Source organism: Eretmochelys imbricata, chromosome 10 (assembly GCF_965152235.1).
Source record: "Eretmochelys imbricata isolate rEreImb1 chromosome 10, rEreImb1.hap1, whole genome shotgun sequence".
In the NCBI taxonomy this organism is placed as follows: Eukaryota; Metazoa; Chordata; order Testudines; family Cheloniidae; genus Eretmochelys; species Eretmochelys imbricata.
This window is the reverse complement of record NC_135581.1, coordinates 16928003-16950329: the sequence shown is the minus strand read 5'-3', so window position 1 is coordinate 16950329 and position 22327 is coordinate 16928003. Positions and strand designations below refer to the sequence as shown.

The 22327-nt window shown below is 43.0% G+C and overlaps 1 protein-coding gene across 2 annotated transcripts in view; it reads right to left on the bottom strand.

Annotated features, from left to right (window-relative positions):
- Positions 1-366: 366 nt before the first annotated feature.
- Positions 367-22327, bottom strand: part of DCUN1D3 (defective in cullin neddylation 1 domain containing 3) — a 30071-nt gene continuing 8110 nt past the window's right edge. Inside the window, exons 1-4 of one of the 2 annotated variants that reach the window (XM_077827935.1) lie at positions 19007-19078; positions 15721-15796; positions 9354-9886; positions 367-5922 (exon numbers count right to left, since the gene is read on the bottom strand). In XM_077827935.1, the coding sequence (XP_077684061.1) occupies positions 5439-5922; positions 9354-9784 (915 nt within the window). In that variant the 5' untranslated portion in view covers positions 9785-9886; positions 15721-15796; positions 19007-19078 and the 3' untranslated portion in view covers positions 367-5438. Of the gene's footprint in view, positions 5923-9353; positions 9887-15720; positions 15797-19006; positions 19079-22327 lie in introns of those variants that run through there. The other variant, XM_077827934.1, reaches the window with a different exon arrangement.

Genomic DNA, 22327 nt, shown 5'->3' with positions numbered 1-22327 from the left:
GAATGCTCACAAAATTGGGAGTTGGGGTGCAGGCTCTGGGATGGGGCCAGAAATGAATTCAGGGTGCAGAAGGCGGCTCCGGACTGGGGGTACGGGCTCAGGGGTGGGGTCAAGGGGTTCAGAGGCCAGGAGGGATCAGGGCTGGGGCAAGGGGTCGGGGCACAGGCTCCAGGTGGCACTTACCTCAAGCAGTTCCTGGAAGCAGCAGCATGTTCCCCACACTGGCTCCTACGCAGAGGCGCAGCCAGGCACCTCAGCGTGCTGCCTCGTCCTCAGATGCTACCCCTGCAGCTCCTGTTGGCCATGGTTCCAGGCCAAAGGGAGCTGTGGGGGCAGCGCTTGGGGCGGGGGCAGCATGTGAAGCCCCCTGGCTGCCTCTACCCGTAGGAGCCGGGGGGGGAGGGGGGGAAGACATGCTGCTGCTTCCAAGAGCCATAGCATGCGCAGAGCAGGGCAAGCCCCGGATCCTGCTCCCCGGCGGGAGCTTGAGGGCCGGATTAAAATGTCTGAAGGGCTGGATGTGGCCCCCAGGCCATAGTTTGCCCACCCGAGTTACAGCCTAACATGGAAGGAGGGCAATGAAATATACAAACATTTCTCATGGTACTGCATTGGGTGGGTTCTTAACACATTCTAAGAAACAAATTGAATAGGCCACCCTGTTCGCTCTTAAGGAACGGCTTTTTGATCTCCCAGGGAAGGCCTGTTTGTTACTGATATACTCTAGCCCAAATGGGAGCGGAGGGGAACCCCAGCTCCACAAGCATGACTTTGATCACTGCATTGCACTACACTGTATTTCTCCAACATTGTAGAATAGCTAACATCCTGAATGACCTAAACTCATTCAGCAGTTTGACATGGTTCTGGGTTTTTTAGATACATGGGAATGGTCCCTTATAAGATTCAATGAAGCTGCATGCACATTACTAGCAGTACTTTGAAGACTGCAGTGAACTTAAGGAGACAGATAATACCTAACGTCAATATAATGAAGTAGGTTAGTTATCCGGATATAAAATCTTGGAAGGAAAGAATGGTGACACTTAACCACTCAGTAAATCTAAGAACAGATCAACAACCAGGTATTACATGGTGAATGAATTAAAGCCTTCTGTCTTACAGTCTGATGTATTTTATTGCGGTTATAGAGTGAAATTTGAATCTCTGGATTCATATTGTCAATAGTTTGGAGAGAGAAAGATTGTTACATACATGCACGTGTGTGCGCCTGACTACAACAAAATTAAGCAGACACCTAACTTTAAACATATACAGCAATTTAGGGTACATATTCTTCAGTGTGTGTGTGTTTGGTCTTTTAATGAAATACTAAACTGAAGAATTTTTTTTAAAGACACTTTAGGTAGTGTCTGAGATTCATTTTTAAACATGAAGGGCTAAATTCTGCCCTCAGACATGCACACCTTTCCATGAAATTCAGCCCAGGAGTAGAGTCTGGTACCCAATTAATTAAGGCTGTCTGTGACATCATACTGTAGAACACAAAGCTGCAAGACCTGGAAACTTACAAGGCTATGCCATGAATGAGAAGGATATAATTTCAGCTGCCATGATATCAGAGCTGAAGTGACTTTAATCACCAGAGACTAGAGATGGAGTTTCCTTGTTCAACACAGTTTCATAAATGGTTTATAAACTAAGAGGTTAGTTTTATTTACATTATATAAATATAATGAAAGGGATATTCATATTGAGACCATCTCATGTCAATACCAAGAACTATTCTCTTGGATTATAACCATTTCCTAGAACGTGTGATAAGCTGAGTTATTGTTTCTAGTTTTATTTTCCTGTGGTTTGTATAGTAGAATTGCACTAATATTAATCCATTTAGAATAGCACTTGCAGCAAATGGATTCACATATTCAACATCTAGTCTCATTTAATGTATTCTCAGTCACGCTCATGACCATCACCCAATGTGCATGATCCTGCAAAGGATCCTTTACTTGCAAAACTAGTCCTATTTGACCTCAATGGCATTACTCACATGAATAAGGAGTTTGCAGGATGGAGTGTCAATTAATTTGGGATACTAAATTTTAAATGTGTTCTGAGCCACAATACTATGTAGCTGTCTGAAACTCAGTGTTTTTACGTGAGTCACATTCTTTAGGTGTAGAAAGGAAGGCAATAAAATGACACGAAGCTTGGCTATCAGACCATTTTCCCAGTTGATGACAAAGTTGCAATGCGTATCTCTGCAGCTACTTACCCCAAGATATAGCAGTTTCACAACATCATCAAGTTGTAGCTATACTTTTTTAAAGATCAGCAACACAAAGAAATCCTAATGGTTTCAAGAATCTCATCAGCATCATGCCCATTTATAACCCTTAATCTACACTTTAAAGATTTTATATATATTTATGAAAAATATGAATATATTTGGTCTATTCCGTGGAAGTTCACAGTTCAACCATTCAATAAGGACACTCTCAGAGGCGCCAGGATTAATAAAGGTTTCCCAGAAACATGTACAAAACTCCAATCTAATATAGTGAGCATTAAAAAGCAAGCTATATTTGATGTTTAGGATCATCAAAATGTCAGGCAATCCAGAACAAGTACTGTCACTCACATTGTCGTGTAAAGTTGCACAACTCAAGCAAAGAACAGATTGTTAGACTTTGTAGTCCTGGGTTTGTATCAGTTTTAAAATCCCAACCTTGACTTTTTGTATTGTTTCTCTTTTGTAATCCAAAAGTGAAATTTAGTATAGAACAAAAATAAATGGCTTTTTTTCAAGATAGATTTGGCTAGCATTATAAGTGTTTGGTATCCAATAGGCTGGAATGATTCCTGGTAGAGTAAATAACTATAGAACAGGGCTTTCCTTTTGTTACAACAGCATGGCACCAAGCCACCCAGGTTTGCATTTTTTTTTCAACCGGAATTTCCCCTCTTTCACACAACTACCGTCACCATCCTGCCTTGGCAAACCACCCAGAATTACACCTAATGGCTAACCCTTGGTGTGCTGTAGAATTTTCCTCTGTACCCCAATCCATATTTAGATCAGACCTTAAAAACCACTCTTCAGTTTCTAGGCCATAATCCTTTGAAGCCATTACAGTCTATTAAGTAATGACTGTCACAATTCAGTACTTATGTGCATGCAATAAGTATACAATGAGCAACCAATTTTCAAACTTTGGACATTTTAAGTTCTTTTTAAGAGGAAGTGAAGTGATTTAACCAAAAAAACAACAACAACAAAAAACAAGATACTAGATCATTAACATAATACATGTGTAGCCTTAAAGTTATAAATAAAGGGTTTCTCCATTTATGCTCAGGCCAGTCTACACTTAAAGGTTTTGCTGGCATAGAAATGTTGGTTTGAGGTGCGATTTCTCACATCGCCACCCTCAACCATAGCTGTGTCACCAAAGGGCCTAATACAGATACAGCTTTACTGTCAAAAAAGTACTCTTGCTTAATTTGCTTACCAAACCAGAATGCTTATACCAGCAAAAGCACCTGTTTACTGGTATAAATGTCTACACTAAGACGATTTTGCCAGTATACAGACAAAATGTACACAAAGCTTCACCATATATTTAATTACCAGAAACCAAGTCCTAAATTTTGTGTTTCTCCTGCAAGTTGACAACCTCTGTTATACTTGAAATGGGAGCAACATTAGTTTTCCATAATTTTTACACATCCCTAATGCACTCAGCACTTGCTAAAGAAATGGAACATTGACCTCTCATCATGGTGAGAAGATGTAATTTGAGCATATCTTCTTAAACAGATATGTACTTTAGTTTAATTACACAAGCACTGTTAATGATGCAGGATCTCAAAACAGATCTTGCCACTGGATTTGCTAGCATGCAGTGACCATTGTGAGAGTCCGCAGGGGCTCTTCCTGGGCACTGGGATGCATGGTAGCAATTTACAATTTGTTTTAAAGAGCCCTACAGCACAAAAACCATTGGACAATATGAACTAATTGCTCAGCAGTTCCTTTTTTTTTTTTTTTTTTTTTTTAATTTAAGCCATTTTATGATCCTGAATTACAACTCTGAAAATAAAGTTGTATAATAGAAATGTATCAAATATATGGAGCCAATGCTTCGCTTAATAGAAAGCCTCAGCAGTTATCCCTTTTACCAAGAAGTATAAAAAAGCTGATATATTAAAATTAAAAAAGGTAGCATCAATAACCAAAAAAATGTCAACCAGTGTTAATAAAACTCCCTTTTTAGGTCACAACAGGCAAATAATCCCAGTACAGGTAATTTAAAACAATAAATTGAGTCCTATTTAAACATTATTAAATCAGACTAAAAATGAATTGTCTACAGTGTTGTCATTAAGAACACATTAAAGAACTCTTTCATTGAGTGCCAATGTTGTTGTTGCCCCAGAAAATTTGGAGGGGTATAACTATGCTTTAACAATTAAGTATCGGTTAAAAAATTGGTTTGTCAACATGAATACAAGAGATCATCCCTACACAGATATACTGCACTTGCCAGACAAGTAAGTTGATCATACTTAAGATACAGATCAAATGTAAATTAAAGCAGATTTAACATACCACAGTTTTCCTTGAAAGCAGCTTTTGCGCTTCTGTTAATGCTTACCAGCCATAAGAAGCAGAACCTTTGGCTCCAAAGTATTTTCACATAACCATAAAAATATGAATGACTTCTTCAGCAGAAAGGAAGTCTCCTTCCAGTAAAACTGAGGTAGCACTGCTCTTTTGCATGTGATGCTTAAGTAATTTAGATACAAAGTGTTAACTACAATTCAGTTGACTGACAGGTACAGTATGTTTTCATAAATAAAATCCAACATTTAGTTCAATACTCCAAAAATAGAATGACCTGAACTCATGTTTTCTGAGAGTTAGCTTAAAATGGGTTTTAGCCATATTACAAAAAGCAGTCACTTACGTTGTTTTTAGAGCCTTATCTGGGAATTAATGCATTTGTAGCTAGCAGTTAACACTGCTATTCATGTTGGTATAAAACCTTAAAATTAATATAACCTAAAATTTAAACAGTGTAAACAGCACTACACACAGTACAGACCTGCCCTGATAGATGTAGTATACAAAACTTGAATCTGGCACTGTATAATTTAGCAATGTTAATTTAAACCTAACAAAAAGATCTACATTGTGCAAGAAATGTCAGATTTATACTAATCTGAAATCTTTTTTAAAAAAAGACAACTGTTTTTAACTTGTAGCCAGGGTCAAATATTTCAGGGCAAGGTATAACCAAAATTAAGAAAGTGCCTAAACCATGATACAGCATTTTAGAGCCCTTTCAAATACAAGGCAGAGAAAGGTGTAAAGTAGAAAAATCTGGAGCCTCAGTAATTTCCAGAAAGGTCCAGAGTTTACATTTAATGAAGGGCAACAGGTTCTTTCTGTCACTGCTGCTTAAATGCTGTTAAGTCTGTTCTTCTATACACGGACCCTCTGTGTCTGAACATGTAATACATTTGGTTTCCTCTTCTTTTTTCCTTCGTTCCATTTCCCATTCCACAAAGGTATCAAAGAGACTAGGCCAGGCCTCATCTTCACTGTAGTTGCTAAGGTCTGGTCCAATCACCTGAGTAAAATTTAGAAACATGTTCCATGTGTCCCGGGAGATTCCCTTGATTCCTGAGGGGTTCTCAATTAGGAAGTTTAACCACTGGTCCAATATAGGGGGATTATTTTGGGTGAAGACTAACTTCCAAAGGGCAATGGCTATTTCCCGATGTAAAGACCTCTGTCCTTCTTCAGAGTCCAGGCCAAATTGAAAGGTGAAACGATACAGATCCTTGAATTTATCTTCTTGTTTGGCTTCATTTAAGAGGCTGGGGAACCTAGAACAAATGCCATCAATGCTGTCCGCATTTATTGCTTTGCAGCCCTCAAAGAACTCCTTCCTATTAGCAAAAGAAAAACCATCTGTTAGTACCTTCACACACAGACTATAAAACCCTATCTGAGTATAGCTAGTTAAAGCCAAAACTGTACCTCCTTTGATAAGACTAGTAAGGCTAGGTACTGCCAAATTCAGCACGCACCCACCTTTCATCTGAAGTATTTGCATGTCAGCAGTGAGAGCTGCTAAGCAGCCTGTTCAGGATGAAATTTGCATTTTAAAAGTTTGTAATTACTTTTGAATCCAAGTTTGCAGCACTGGTAAATTACACCACTGGGGTGCCATGAACATTTGAAAGGGATTATTCTGTGTGGCCTTCACTACTGCCTGAACGGGCAATGCTTCACCTTCCTCTGATCTTTACCTCTACGGGAATTTAACACTGGAGAAATGCCAGATTGGCAGGTGCGAAGGTTCAGTCTGTTTTTTCCACCAAAGCATAGTACAGGCAACATCAATGCAAGCCACCCTGGGTGCCTGTCCTAAATAATGCTTTGCAGACATCACTGTCAAGGAGCAACTTCAAATGTAGTGATCCTTCAGTCTCCGGTCCCTCTGCCAAGACTGTGAAACGAGAGTTCTGGTTGTGAGAGTCAATGATCAGGCACCTGCTCACCAGGCACTGAACAGAGATCACCAGCTCAATTTACATAGGCTACTGAACAGTTATATACAAATGGTCTTTAGTTCCTACAATCTAGGGCCATTTTTAACCTGACAATCTACAGTTCGAAGGATCTTTCTACTACTAGCTCCATGACCCATCCAGTTCGTATGGTTAGCTTTCATACGCTAATGAGCGGATCGTGGACTTTTCTTTGTGGGCAGGGGGAAGACAGCAATGAGATCTTGGATTTCTCTGTTTAGAGAAAAAACTAGAAGTTGTACTTTGAGAAACAATCCACCCAATGCAAGCCAGGCTGCCTGAAACCTACTGCTACATATGGTAGCTATTCTACTGGTGAAAGGATATCACTCAGGGAGTCTGCAGCAGGAAGAGCATTATATTGGTGCTGAATGGAGCCAGCCTAATAGTCAGTTGCGCAGTGCCATGCATAAGACTTGATATACCAACTTCTTTACTTCCCAGCGGCCATGGCTAGCAGTCATGAGGGAATTGCACAGACACAGCAAAGTTACTGGGCACTGGAACTTCCTAGGACAAAGTGCAATAATCCTGGGATTATTTGTTGGTAGTGTAGTACTGGAAAGCCCAACCTCCAGCATCTAATGTGAGGCTACCCATTAGTGTGCTATGCAAACAGTTTAAATCTTTTGAAATTATGACCACTAACTATTTCATTAAAGCGACTACATATCTAAATATTCGGAAGAGAGGATCTGTCTTCTCTGACTGGGCATTGAAAAACCTCAGGATTTTGGTTGGTTGGGTTTTTAAGTATACTTGTAAGGAAATTCTGCACCACTGCGTGGGCACAGAATTCATGTCATCTGCAGATTTCTTTGCTTCCCCATAAAAAAATGACTTTTTTGATGGGGAAGCAAATGGAAGCCGCAAGAACGGTCTTGTGGCCCTCCCCAGCAGCACCAGTCTGTGGTTTTGGGCACCCAGAGCAGCGGGCACAGAGGTAAATCACAGGGCGGAGGGAGCTGGGGATGCCTTAGCCTGCACCGGTCAGACCCACCCCACATCTGCCCAACCCCCATGCATCCAGACCCCTCATACCCAGACCCCCACACTGAGCCTCACCCCCCTCACTCCCAGAATCCCCCCACCTCTTGCACCCAAACTGCCCCTGACAAGCTTCCAGCTTGTGGCTCCTACCCTGCACCAGGCTCACCTGTTGCTCCCAGCTGGGCTGAGGGTTGGGGGGAGGAGTGAACTTCCCCTGCACAGAGTGGCCAAGGCCCTGGGGCTGGGTCAGACCCACCCCCAGAAACCTTCCCCGGCTCCACACCCTGCCCCACTTCCTGCCCCCATCGCTCCTTGGCCGTGGGGGGAGAGGTCGCCCCTCAGCCCAACCCCATGCATCCGGACTCCTCCTCACCCAGACCTCCCTGCTGAACTCCCCCAATCCTGCATCCAGAACCCCTGCAAACTCCCATCCCACCAAGCCCCTAACTATGGACCCCTGCTGAGCCCCTCCCTCCTACATCTGTACCCCCACTCCTGCACTAAGACCACCACCCACAGAGCCACCCCGCACTCGAACCCTCCCCATGCATCTTGACCACCCCACTGAGCCCCCCACACCTGGATCCCCACCCCACCAAGCCCCAACCAGCTGCACCTGGAACCCCACCCCACCAAACCCCATTCTCCCAGCGCCCAGATTCCCCGTCTGACACCCAACCACTTTCACCTGGACCCTCCTGCAAAGTCTCTCCCACCCCATGAGCTCCTGTGCATCCAGATCCCCCCCACACAGAACCCTCTCACACCACACCTGCCCCCCCCACACTAAGCCCCTCCACACTTGGATCCTGCTGAGCTGAGCCTGCCTGCCCACACCTGGTGCAGAGGGGCAGGGCCCCAGGGTGTTTCTGGGACAAGCCCAGCCCTTGCACTGTGTCAGGTTCGCGTGCAACCTCACTGCCAAGTCTGTGTCTGGAGGTAGGGGAGGAGACTGCAGGGTGATCTCCCACCTCTGTGCAACCAGCCTCCACACTTTATTGACAAATAACATTTGCAGAATATTGTGCACAGAATTTTTTTTTTGGGTGCAGAATTCCCTCAGGAGTATAAGTATTGCCCCAGTATCCTTGAAGGAAGTTTCCCTTCTCCCCAATACTGTGAAATGTGCTAAAAGGCAACTGGTTGCCACCCTCCACCTCAGAGAAAGCTACATTTCAGTGGTGCTGTAAATATATAGTGTTTAAAAGCATTGCTGCTGACCAGCATGAAAGACACTATATAAAAATGTAAAAACAAGGAAAAACGGTTTGGTCTCTAGCTCCTAGAATGCACAAATGCCACGTACAACACTGGCAGTCTCGGAACCTTGTACAGGAGATTAATTTACTTAGCATGCTGTTTTATCGGAACGGTAATAGCAAGTAAGTGCAGTGGATTACACAGATGTTAGTAGCTAACTTTACATTACATTTCTCTTATCTGCATTAAAGTAGAGATCAGTTTCAGCAGTATCTAACATTACTATCAAGTTGGTACTCAAGAGGATAAGACTGATTGTGATATGTCAGCGTTATACTGAAGTTCGGAGATTTCTAATGCACTTTTCACCATAGGCAGTAAAATTTCTGAAGTGTGCCTTCAAGCACAGAAGACTGACGTGTTGCAGAAAATGAATGGCATTTCCTTTCATAACTAATTTTTTGTTTGCTTAAGTTCAATCAAATTACATATTTAAAAGGAATGAGCATTCAGAGTTAACAGGGCTTCTCACCAGTATATAGAAGATATTTTATATGTTCAAATATATTCTATTTACAAGTGCTGTAGGAACTAACCTTGTAAATTTGCACATGGTAGCTGCCTGGAATTTCCAAGCCAAGACTAGCACTTTAAATTCAGTGGGGTCAACACAGAGGTCATTGCAAAAACGTTCCATGCCTTCTTCCAATATGGCATCTTCCCGTTCGTCCTTGTATCTCCTAAACAATTCCCCAATCCTTTGGGCTGAAGATTCTTCTGTGCCGGAAACAGGCTCTTTCTTTGCATCCCCAGAGAAAGTTGAAGGTTGACTAGAGTCTAAAGCAGTATCCGTTTTCTTTGTCCCATTGACAAGTATGTCGCCAGAGGATTTCACACATACTGAGGTATGTTCTTCTTTGTGAACTGCACTTCTTTTGCCATGAGACTTGCTGCTAGATTCTCTATCTCCATTTTTGCTGCCAAGGGTGGAAGAAGGATTCTTGCACTTAGTGACACACTGGCCCATGTTGTTGCAAGCCCAGCTTTTAGAGCAGTCCCCTTCTGATCAGACGCCCTCTCAGCTGCTGTTCAATGAACTTCAACATGCCATCAGTGGGAGTCGACTAACCTGGAAATAAGGTTTAAAATCAAATCACTGTTTTCCCACAGAGACCATATTAAGTAGTTAAGTAACATTCACAGAAGAATAAACAAGAGACTAACTTCAGGAGTTTAAGCTTTGCTTACTGAAAAGGAATAATGTACAGAAAGCTAGTGTATGCCATAAATACAGGCAATTTCAACTAAGGTCTGTTGCTTTACCTAGAAATCAATGCAGCTCACTCAGCAGCTGCAGTACACTAACGCGTCCTAATAAAGGAAATTCCTAAAATTCTTACTGTAACATAGGTTACAAAGAGGTTGATTCATGTGCAGAATTCATCAAGACAGACTACTCCAACCGAGAAATATTTTAGAGGAAATCATTTAAAAAACCATGATACACTTAACATACAGAATACAAGACTGTGAAACAAAGCAACATCAGCCAAGGACACTATGTTCTGTCGGAAGCCCCAGCATTAACTTTGGCTTTTTGTTGGCTTTGGTCAGTTTCTGACCAACATTCAAAATCTAGTTTTTTGTTTCCATGTATGTTTGCATGTATGCATGTTTACAGAGGGGGAAGGTGGTTAAAACGGGAGATGCATCCTTCCTGGAAGATTATAATATGTATTTAATAGAGGAGCTATTCATGGTTTCAAGTACCTATCCCAGTCCCTTGGGAGAGAAGGAGTGTGAGGGACTGCGGGGGGGATTTTCCAAGAAAGTTTCACACACATACTAAGGAGTTAATACTCCCAATTTCAGTTTATAAATTTAAACCAAACACCATAATTTCTTTTGTAGCCACTTCATTCTAATCAAATTATGAAAGTTACAACTTTTTTACAGAGCATATTTTACCAATGCAAAAAGATTCAGATTAAAACTAAAAGAAATCCTTTGACAACTATCATGCCAAAGGGCAGCAGTTTTAGGGCTTAAACATTTTAGAAAATCAGAGTAACTCAAAGTACAGAATTGTATATCTTATTTCTGCTCCTCCAGTCACAACTATTGGCTTGTATCTTGCCTCTGCCAATTAAGCAACAGCCTCCAATGAGAAACTGGACTTTTAGTGCCTTTTCATTACAGCTTCCCTGTTACTTTACTTCCACAACCCGGAACCACTGAGAGATGAAAAAAGGAAGAGTAAGTAACCAATGTAAAATACAAAAAAGGCAAATAGAGAAGAATGTGTTATTCCTTCCTGCTCCTTGTCTGTTCAGGTTGTAAGTGCTTCAGGACTTGGACCTGTAATTGTAAGGCAATTGCCAGTTACCACTACCAGAAGTGGTACCAAGGGCAAATGATTGCTTCAGAAACGAAGGGTATGTTTACACTGCAATCAGAGGTGTAGCTGCAGCACATTAGTTATACTGGAGCTAGCTTTAGTCTAGCTATCACAGGTACCAATAGCAGTGACGCACAAACTGCAGTGTTTGCTGGCCGCCCAAATACGTACCCAGCGTAGCAGGCAGGCTTGCACAGCCAGTACCGAAGCCTGTGCTGCTGGGGCTAAGCCACAACAATTTAATCAATATATTTTCTCTCATCCCACATGCAATAAACTCATATATGTTTATCTTGCTTTGACCATTTGTTCCGATGGTGGTAGGGAAGGCGGTTAGTTTCACAGTTCACACGATATACTGCAACTCAGCCATTATGGCTCTGGTTTTCCCCCTCGGAAAAAACCAAATTTTTTTCCCCTCATTATCCCATTCAGTTTGCTAGAATCTAGAGATGGAAGAGACTTCTTAGATACTGGACATGAGAAGGAGCAGGCATCCTGTGGTTTCCAACATTCCAAATCCTTAACATCTTTTAGATAATCTGCATCGTTTGACATACCATTTGTATATGGGGGCAAGTATCCATTTAACGTTTGTCAAGACCAGCTCTGATTTAACAGTGCTCTCTTCACAAGTTCATTTTTTTAAAGGTTCGCTTAATTGTGTTTATTTTTCCCTCAAATACTATAAAGGGCTGCTTGTTTAAAAAGCCAAATGCTACTTGACATTACTGTTATAGCTCTTTGATAATTAAATATACAATCTGTCTGGTGCCATTGCTCCCATTTGCCTGCAGGTCCACTTTGCCACTTTCCCCTGCAGTCTGCATCACAGTAATTTCACTCTACTGAAAGTCAATCAATTGTGAATAGAACACTGCTGTACTGAATGCAAATTCCACAATACTAACTCTCTCCCGGATTTGCTTAAATTGATCTGAGTCTGAATCCCAGTTTACTTGTGAATGGATGGCTAATAGCTCCTTCCAGAAGTAATATGCCATACTTAGGTAACTGAATAATGTAGCTCCACAGATTAAGTTTTTGTTTCTAAGCATGCAAGAGAAACTGAGTAAAATGAAAATCCAGTGTTATAGCAAATATTTTTTTTAGAAAGGTAGGCTTCTGGCAGGGTATAAACCAGGGGTGGGCAAACTTTTTGGCCTGAGAGCCACATCGGGGTTGCAAAACTGTATGGAGGGCCGGGTAGGGAAGACTGTGCCTCCCCAAACACCCTGGCCCCTGCCCCTATCCGCCCCCTCCCCACTCCCTGACAGCCCCCCTCAGAACCCGAGTCATCCAACCCACCCTGCTCCCTGACTGCCCCGACCCCTATCCACACCCCTGCACCCTGACAGGCCCCCCAGGATTCCCACACCTATCCAACCGCCCCCTGCGTCCTGTCCCGACTGCCCCCAGAACCCGCCCCCCCCTTACCATGCCGCTCAGAGCACCAGGACCAGCAGCCGCGTAGCCCGGCTGGAGCCAGCCATGCCGCCGCGCAGTCTAGAGCACCAGGGCAGGACAGCGACTCTCACAGTCACACTGCCCAGCAAGAGCTCGCAGCCCTGAGTGCTGGTGGCACGGCAAGCTGAGGCTGCGGGGGAGGGGGCATAACAGGGGAGAGGCCGGGGATTAGGCTCCCCAGCCGGGAGCTCAAGGGCTGGGCAGGATAGGCCCACAGGCCGCAGTTTGCCCACCTCTGGTATAAACCATCATGCATATGGATGTAAGACAACCTCTAGCTGTTGGGGGTTAGGAAAAATTTCCCTCTGGGCAGGATATCCATAACTGCCTACTAGTGCAGGATTTAGTGCAGGTACTGGCCCAAGCCAGACGCAGGATACTGGATGGATCACTACATGGGTCACTGATCTGATCCAATATGGCAATTCTTATGTTCATGTATATCTAGAAACAAGAGAAGAAAGTTCACATTGCATGATTGTGATTTACATAATCAAGCTGTACATGTTCTCTACCTATGTGATTTTTGTTCTCACGCTTCCTAAGTAATGATTGGTTTCACCACAGAAAAAGATTGCTGATATTTTTAAGTCTGGTTTAAGTCATTTTTAAGTCACTTTTTACAATATGACAATGTTGATCTCATTACTACTTTTCCTAATGACAGTGAATATATTACATAGCATGAAGGTCTCCATCCATCAGTGTTATCAACAGACGCTGTAGGTGAGAAGATCTTATCTTCATGGTAGTTTCAGAAATTAGTTTTAGGTTAGCCTATATTGTGCAAATTAGCCAAGTTTCAAATAAGCGTCTGCCCACGCACCTCTCCCCTTCAGAAAGGATTTTCCTATATTCCAAACCATCTGTCTGATTATGAGACTTGCTGTCTGTTAGCAGTGCTTTACTAATAACAGCACAACACCCACACCAGCAGAGCCCAGACAGCGTCAGCTATTTGTCCAGAAGGGGAACATCTCCCTTCTCTCTACTGAGTAGCTGTTCCAAAACGTAATCCTACCTACTACAAGCAGACATCAGAAAAGATTTAAAGTACCACTGTTGTAATTCCTCACTTCTCTTGTAGTACAGGAAACTTGAGGCAACATTCCAATTCTTTTGAAGTACTCTTGCTCCAAAAATAGCAAAACCAGCTTTAAATAACGTGTCCAGCTACCTCCACACTCAATTTCTCCACATATCTTGTTCTGCAACTTTCTGGTTGTTTTCCAGTGTTGCTTCAGTGTGGGAATGCTGTTCTCACACTGCTGGATCCACTTCACTTGCTTGCTAGTCTTTTTTGCTTCCCATTCCACTCGTGTTTCAAAAGTGGAAGATGCAACAGAATGGGATGAAGAAAAGAAACAATTGTGCATATGGGGAATTATATTTCTTATTGGGAGAGACGGGGGAGAAGAGATCCAATTGCAGCATCAGGAGCTCTGGTGAGAGTTCAGAGTTTAGTGGGGGATCAGAAGAAAATTGCTTCTGATTATAAAATGAGTATAGGAAATAAGTAACATGATCTCGAAGTGATTTAGATCATCTAGTATGACCAAGCAAGCATAACTGAAACTCAAGGAGAGGATTCTCACTTAGAATGTTAATATGAATGGTTAAGTTCAGATGTATCCAAATATTAAGATCTTTGCATTAGAAGGCCGTGTAATTGCCATAAGCCGTATGGACAGAGTAAAAAAATATACACTAAACGTATTTATAAATGTGAGTTGCAATTTGATCAAAACATCAGGACAAGTGAATAATGATAAAAACTAGAGGAAAAAGCTGCAGATACCATTCGTTATAGACTACTACTAGAGAATAAAATCTGGACCAAAATCTGAGGAAATCAAAGCCACAGGATACTGTACTCCTGAAGGATTTTGACTACTCAGACAGCTGTTGAGCAATAATTGACAGTTAAGCATGAATCATCTAGAGATGTCTATGTTATAAGAAAGACAGGCTCATGAACCAGAAAGTGGAGAATCCAGAGCACCATTGTGAAACTATTTTTTCCAACCAGAAGGAAGCAACTGAGAACCCAGCAGCTAGTAGTCACTACCAATAAGTAAAAGCCCACCACTAAGAATAAGATTTGCAGACTTCCATATTATACATGAAATAAAATTAAAGAGGTAGAAACCATTAGGAAGATCTTATTAATACAGCCATTAATTTTAAAAAGTAAGTAAGAAAGTAATTGAAGGGAATAATACTGATGAACTGACTCCACCATAGCAATTATTTTTGAAGTCAAAGAAATAGGAATATTCCATAAGAATGGAAAAAAGCAAGCGGGTTTGAGGGTTTTGTTGGGGGTTGGAGGGTTAAGTTAGACAATGCCTTACTGCTCAGTAAGTTTAACTGCAACCACTAATATAATGGAACCAAGAGTGAGACAAGAATCCATTAACACCTGAAGAATAATGAAGTCAGGAGCAATAAACAGCACCAGAATGTTTTTAATTTAAACTAGAACTTACAAAATTCAAAGGAGAGTAATAGGACAAAATGGCAGTAGGTGTCAGAGGAAACCCAAAACAGATCTCCCTTCGTTGCATGAAAGAAATGAAAAGTTTAGGGATTCCCACTGCAAATGGAAGTTCAGCCATGCTAATTGGTATATCCCCTTCCATCGTAACACAGGGAGCATACTCCATGGCGACAGCATGGCTGAAGTTCTGCAGGATATCCTCACTGTCTCAGCATCTCCCAGCAAATCTCTAGAAAGTTTCCAACAGAAATTAATCCAGACTCCTACAGAATCCTGGCTGTATGGCACGACAACATAGTATCCAGAGGACCAGAGGCTGGAGGCTGAGGAGAGGCTGTTGGGAGTACCATGGATGTTCCAGCTCTGTGCAGATGCTCTGGAATGCGTAGAATGTCTTAGGATACATCTAAGAGGGTATTACCCTGCGACCTCTTCAGGCTCTTTCACTTTTCTTCCTACCCATCCAAGGTTTCCACCTTGGAAACTTTACAGAGGTCGACTCTAGTTATTTTACTCAGAAGGGAATGGTCAGGCTGCTCTAATAGCAGTTTTACATTCTCAAATGTCTATTAAGCATCACAAAAAGTTTAATACTTACATAATCTCAAATCCACGGGGGATCATTTCTTTTTTTTTTAAGTTTCCTGCAGACTTCCAGGTCTCCACATGGAATGCTGTAAAACAAGAGGACTACTCAGAAATCTTTACACTTTAAAAGCAGACTGCAATAAGTGTAAGATGCACCTTTAAAAATACAACCAACTACCACTATACATGAGAACACCTAAGGAATTTGCAATACATTTTTTTTTTTTTACACAACTGAAATCTATGTGTTGTAATAGTAACATTTCTACAAACTATGCAGCCTTTCCATTAGTAAGTGATTAGAGCGATATTAGCCAGCACTAGCTCAGTTTCAGAGACAATTAGCATCAGGCTGCTACATTGTTATTTGTACCTAGACGATAAATAAGGTATCGGAAACAGCAACACTATTTTATCTCAATGGAAGTTTCAGCTTACAGCCATTTCGGTAGACTGCGCTTTTATGACTTTTAGCCAGGTGCTTCATTTCTTGCATTCAAGACAAGTGAGAGTGCGTACTCTAGTATATGCACTAACCAGCAACTAGTAGTGAGTAAGGGGACATCCAGTCCCTAGGACAGGGGTGGGCAAACTACAGCCGGCGGGCTGTATCTGGCCCTTTGGACACTTTAATCTGGCCCTCGAGCTCCCACTGGGAAGCGGGGTCCGGGGCTTGCCCTGCTCCACATGTGCTGTGGCTCAGCGTGGCTCCCGGAAGCAGCGGCATATCCCCCCTCTAGCTCCTGTGCATAGGGGCAGCCGGTAGGCTGCACACACTGCCCCTACCCCCAAGCGCCGCCCCTGCAGCTCCCATTGGCCAGGAACCATGGGTGGCGCCTGCGGACAGGGCAGCAAGCCGAGCTACCTGGCTGTGGAGGGGGAACATGCTGCTGCTTCTGGGAGCTGCTTGAGGTAAGTGCTGCCTGGAGCCTGCACCCCTGCCCCACTCCTGCACCCCAACCCCTTGCCCCAGCCCTGATCCACCTCCTGCCCTCCAAACCCCTTGGTCCCAGCCTGGAGCACCCTCCTGCACTCCCAACCCGTTATCCTCAGCCCCACCCCAGAGCCCGCACCCCCTCCCATACCCCAACCCCCAAGTTCATGAGCATTCATGGCCCACCATACAATTGCCATACCCAGATGTGACCCCCGGGCCAAAAAGTTTGCCCACCCTTACCCTAGGAGAACCAAATAAATACCATTTTGAGTGTAGCTCTACTCTGAAAAGGGACCGCCCCCAAAAAGAGCATTGTAAGGTTCCACGTTTATTGTGTCTCATGGACTTCCAGATAAAACCCAGGTAGGGTATGTCTAGACTAGAGCTGGAAAGTGTGAAATGCTGCTGAAGGCCAGATGCCAGCAATTTTAACATCTGTTAAAACAGTTAGCTCCAACCTTTCCCTAGTTATTTTTAATTCAGTTGTGTTGCGCATTGCTCTGTTCAGACTCTATAGTAAGTACCCTGATGCTTGTATCAATCTCTAAATAGCTCCAAACAGCAAGGGATAGTTGGTTTCAGAACTACTCAAAGCTGGTATTTTAACAGAAGTTCTTACCATTGGTTTGCTAAACTTGTAAGGTTAGACTTACCACACCTCACAACGCTAACGTGTGGGATTCAAAATAAAGAAGTAGCTTGAGCTAGCAGTTAGGGAAGTCGTATCTACTCAAGTATATATTTTAAAAGGTCCTCCAGAAGATCAGAGTTTTTGTGGTGAGGGCCAAAGTACACTTTAATTAGGTCCCTGGGTCATGGCTACAAAGTTATGGTGGCCATGTGCTATTGTCAGTTCATAGCGTCTTCCTCACTGGTGTCAACAGAAATTTTACACCAAAGCAATTTAGAAGGTGGCCCTTAACTTTTTAGTTGTTTAATACTCTGTGGAAAAAAAAGATTATGCAAAAAGCCATCAAGAGCACCATATCTTCCCTCACTTTTCCTCCCCTTCTGCTGGATATCATGCAGTGGTTTTAAGACTTTTTGGCATCTCCTTCTGGCTTCCTATACTTCCCCATTTTAGTGCTTTGGAACTCTTGATCTCTGCAAGAAAGGCATCATTTTAATATGGAAAGGCTGCAGAAGCAGAATAACTAGTGTTCTAGTCACTTTTCTTCCAGGTGCAAGAGCTTCTGCAGTTGAGGAGGAAACAGTTATCTTTGTGAGGAAAACAACAGTAGTATGATCATACTCTTTTTGCCCTCTTCAGCAGGCTTTATATACGAACAGATAGAGGTGGATAGAAATGGACTTGGGCCACGTTTCCACTTGGAAGGCTTTGCCAGTACAGATATACCAGCAAAGCACTCCTACTGTGGACAAAGCTTATACATGCAAAAGTGCACTTTTGTCAGCATAGCTTATCCAGCCCCAGTCCTCCTCTCTCCTTCCACCAAGTGAAATAAGCTAAACTGGCAGTATAATGCATCTACACTAGGGGCTTTTGCTAGCTAAGCTATAATGGTTCGGGATCACACATCTTCACATCCCTGCCGGACATAGCTAGGCCTAAAAAAATGTGTTGTGTACAACTGGCCTTAGTCCCGTCCACGGCAGAAGTAGATATGTGTGAAATATTTCACAAGGAAGCCTAGAAAAAGGAAAGGTTTTCCAGGTTTTGTGGTAATTGAGGAGCTCTAATCAGGAATGCTGAGGTTCAAGAATCTTTCAGTGAACCAGAGAAATGTTATGAACATGAGTGAAACCACTGAAGTTCTGGTTTTGCACAAATTCAAGACAAACAAAATGAAGCAAAATTCTAGTGTCAGATGAATTTTGCTTTGAGTTTTGGGTCCAAACCCAGGGGATGTGAACCCAGATGAATCAAAACTGGAAAAAGTTTGCACAAACTTCTGCAAACAGAAATATTTTATTTTGGGGTGTGGGATTAACACACACATACACACACCCTGTGCATGAGGCCTATTAAAACAGAAAAGTGATTAGGATCACACAAACCTCCCTAGTTTGTCTTTGCAGCCAGCTCTGTATGGAAGTGACTGAGTACACTTTTGGCTGCTGCTGCTCGTGGGCGAAATTATAGCATAATCAAGTGATGGAAGAGCTGATGATCACATTGCTCAATCAGCAGGCGAGTTAGAATTCTGAAGCCTACAAACTGTTCGGCTCCCCCGAGGTGAAGCTCTCTCTCAAGGGAATCCTCAATTTAAGTAAGAAAAGTCAGTTTAAAGTTGAGCTAGACAGGGAAATGAAGTGTAGAATCAGAGGACAAAACCCCCACCTTTGAAATGTCACCCTATATTCTAGAAGCCAGTTTACAGCAAGTCCAGAAACTCACTATGACTGCAGCTCATGGTTTGGGGCCAATTAGCTGTGCCAAGAATCAGAATTTCAGACGCTTCGTCGTAGCATGACCTGCGACCGTCTTCCAACATCCAAAGCTACCCTGCAGCAAGTCCCATAATAGCTGGGAAGTAGTTAAGAATTTGTTAAATGATCATGTCTAGACATTGTGTTAGCAAAAGACGTAGTCTAGGAATGTACCATTAAAGAAAGTTCTTTCCTTCCATGCACTCCGCACAGAAGACACCTGTTCTGCTATGTTCTTTATCCAAATGCATACTATGAAAGGGAAAGAGCAACAGTATAAAATGTCAAACGTTTCCAAATTGCAATAAATACAGTCTAAAAAAATTACAAGTAGGTGTTTCAGCCCATCATGCTGTGTTAATTTTAGAACAAGGCTAACTGAAGAAAATAGACTGAAGAACAAAGTGAAAGATGATAGGGGAAGACATATCTAAAAGATTGGAGTAAAAACACAGACATTCTATACCCTGGGGGAACACCCTGTACCCCCACCCCCATATTTCTCATCTGTATATAATTATGATATTACATATAAAGCATGCCTTATAAGGTAACAGGGGAAAGATTAGGATCTGCTGAAAGTCATTTCTCTATCCATATATGTATATCATTAATGCATAGGAAGTTATGAGAATTGTGTTGTATGGTTGTCACTAAACATGCTGTAAGTTGGGGAATCAGCCAGCTATTATCTCCCCAGAGGCAACAGCAAGGAAAGTAACCAACGCCCGCCCGGGCAGGGTGTCAAACAACCCCTCAACAACCATTGTCCAGCACGAGAGCTACAATTCAATGACTCCTCTGCATGAGACCACACCAGGGGAATTGCTCGACCTTGCCTGGAGACTCAGCAATGCCCCCCAGACATGCCTGGACTTGTGCTCCCCAAGCATATGGGACTGAGGATATAAAACAGAACACAGTGGCCACATGCTGGGCCTTTCTCCTTCACCCACCTACGCTGCAAGTAACAAGGACACTCTGAAGACTCCAACTGAGGGGACTGGCCCAGATTTCAAGGATGAAATCTGTGTACTATGAACTGCAATATCCAGTGGTCAGAAAAACTACTTAGTCTAAGGGTTGTTGCCCAGTCTAATAGGGTAGAGAGTTTTTTGCCTATCACTTAGGGCTTGGCTACACTTGCGAGTTACAGCACAATAAAGGAGCCCCGGGCGCACTAGCTCACTACCCGTCCACACTGGCAAGGCACGTAGAGCGCTCTGAGTCCGCAGCTACAGCGCTGCAGGTACTCCACCTCGGCGAGTGGAATAACATTTGCTGTGCCCTCGCTGGAGCACCGCGGCGCCAGTGTGAACGAGGGTTACATTACTGCGCTCTGACCAGCCTCTGGAAAGGTCCCATAATCCCCTTAAGTCAAGTGGCCACTCTTGTCATTATTTGGAATCAGCTGTAGGAATGCGGAAATGCCCTTTGAAAGCTCCGTTTCTGACAACTGGCTGCTTATCTGCTCCGAGACAAAGCAAGCCACTAGTGTGGAATGCTGTGTGTGGGAGAGAGGTGAAGGGGGGTGACGGGGGTCTGCTGCTGTCTGAACTTACAAGACAGCATGCTGACATGCTCTCAGTCCCCCAAAAACCCACTCTCTCTCCCCCCCACATACACACAACACTGGAGAGAGAGTCACACTCCACCCCACCCCCCCATTTGGAAAGCACGTTGCAGCCACTTGCATGCTGGGATAGCTGCCCATAATGCACTGCACCCAATGCTGCTGCAAGTGCCGCAAATGTGGCCACGCCAGTGCGCTTGAAGCTGTCAGTGTGGACAGACTGCAGCGCTTTCCCTACTGCGCTCTCCGAAGGCTGGTTTAACTCAAAGTGCTCTACATCTGCAAGTGTAGCCATGCCCTTGATATCACTTCAAATCTACTGACTACAAAAGGTAGATTTTTTTTTACTGTTTATCTTTACCAGTGAGTTTGCCTAAAATGTGTGGTAAATCTGCTCAGGTTTTGTAAAGGCTGGTATATGCCCACTTTCCACTGATGAAGTGGTGAACCAATTAATAAATCTGCATTGCTCGTCTTGAGAGTGCAAGCTGGTAATGCTGGAAGCTGGGGGAATTTGGGCTCTGGGGCCTGTCTCTGTGAGATTCATGAGTGGCTCTGGGAGCATTCATGCAATGTAGCTGGGTGCGGGGTCTCCATATGCAGTCGTGCTGAGCGATAACAGCACCTGGAGGGGTTTGCTGCTGGCCACTAGCAAGGCATTGTGAGAGACAGCCCAGGGGGCACAGCGGTCCCACAGTCCCAGACTCCATCCCGGGGATCCTGTCACAGGTACTCACAACTAGTTTTGTTCTTAAGAAGACCCATTGCTTGAAGTTGCTTTTGGATCCCTTTGCTTTTTCAGCAAAGGCAGCCCGTCACACTACTCTTGCATTGTTTCTTGGATCTTTTCCCTCTTCCAAACCTCTATCTTTTATGACCTGAACCACAAAGTAACCGCAGAGTTTGTTCCTTTTCATTTTCTATTGAACATCATTTTTAAAAAGTTTATAAATCCTTTAGGACACAGGTACAATATCATGGGGTATATCCTGTACTTGTAGGTGGTGAGCTGATGATTTCTTTGGTCTTCTCCATACAAGCTACAATCCTAAGAAGCCCATCATGCAAACCTAGAAACCTGCTTAGCACACTAGCTTTTCTTATTATGTATATTACAGTTTCCCCATCTAAGCCTGAGCTAGGCTCAGTACAATCACATAGTGTGAAACAGACTTTGCTTTGAAGAGTTTATACAACCAAAATAGGTGGACAGTGTGTGGAGCAGAACCAAGCCACAGCCAGATGAAGTGACCACTCAAATGTATGGAGTCAGTTAGTGGCAGAGCGTGAACCACAACCCAACTCTCCTGCTTCCCAGTCCAGTTCCTATCCTCTAGCTACTTTAAAATGACAACATTTTAACACATAAATGTTTCACTGCATGATACTCAGATTTGTTCCTCTTTGCTTAGAAGCAAAGATGTTTTTACTGATAACACTAGTCATCTCCAGATATTTAAAGATTAAACATCTAATTTTCATAATTCCTTATTGACTTCACTGGCAACTCTGGATACTTAGCCACTCTGAAAAGTCAAGCCGTAAGCCTACTGATTTTTTAAATGCTAAAATACTAATAACCAAGCATGTTGTTTCCAGAGTTCATTATTGGCTTTAGCATAACTTCATTGTTACTTGAGGTTTCTAATACAGAAGTTGAATAACCAAAGTAGCACACCAGCATAGCCACTAGCAAAATTAACAAGTAGTTTAAAT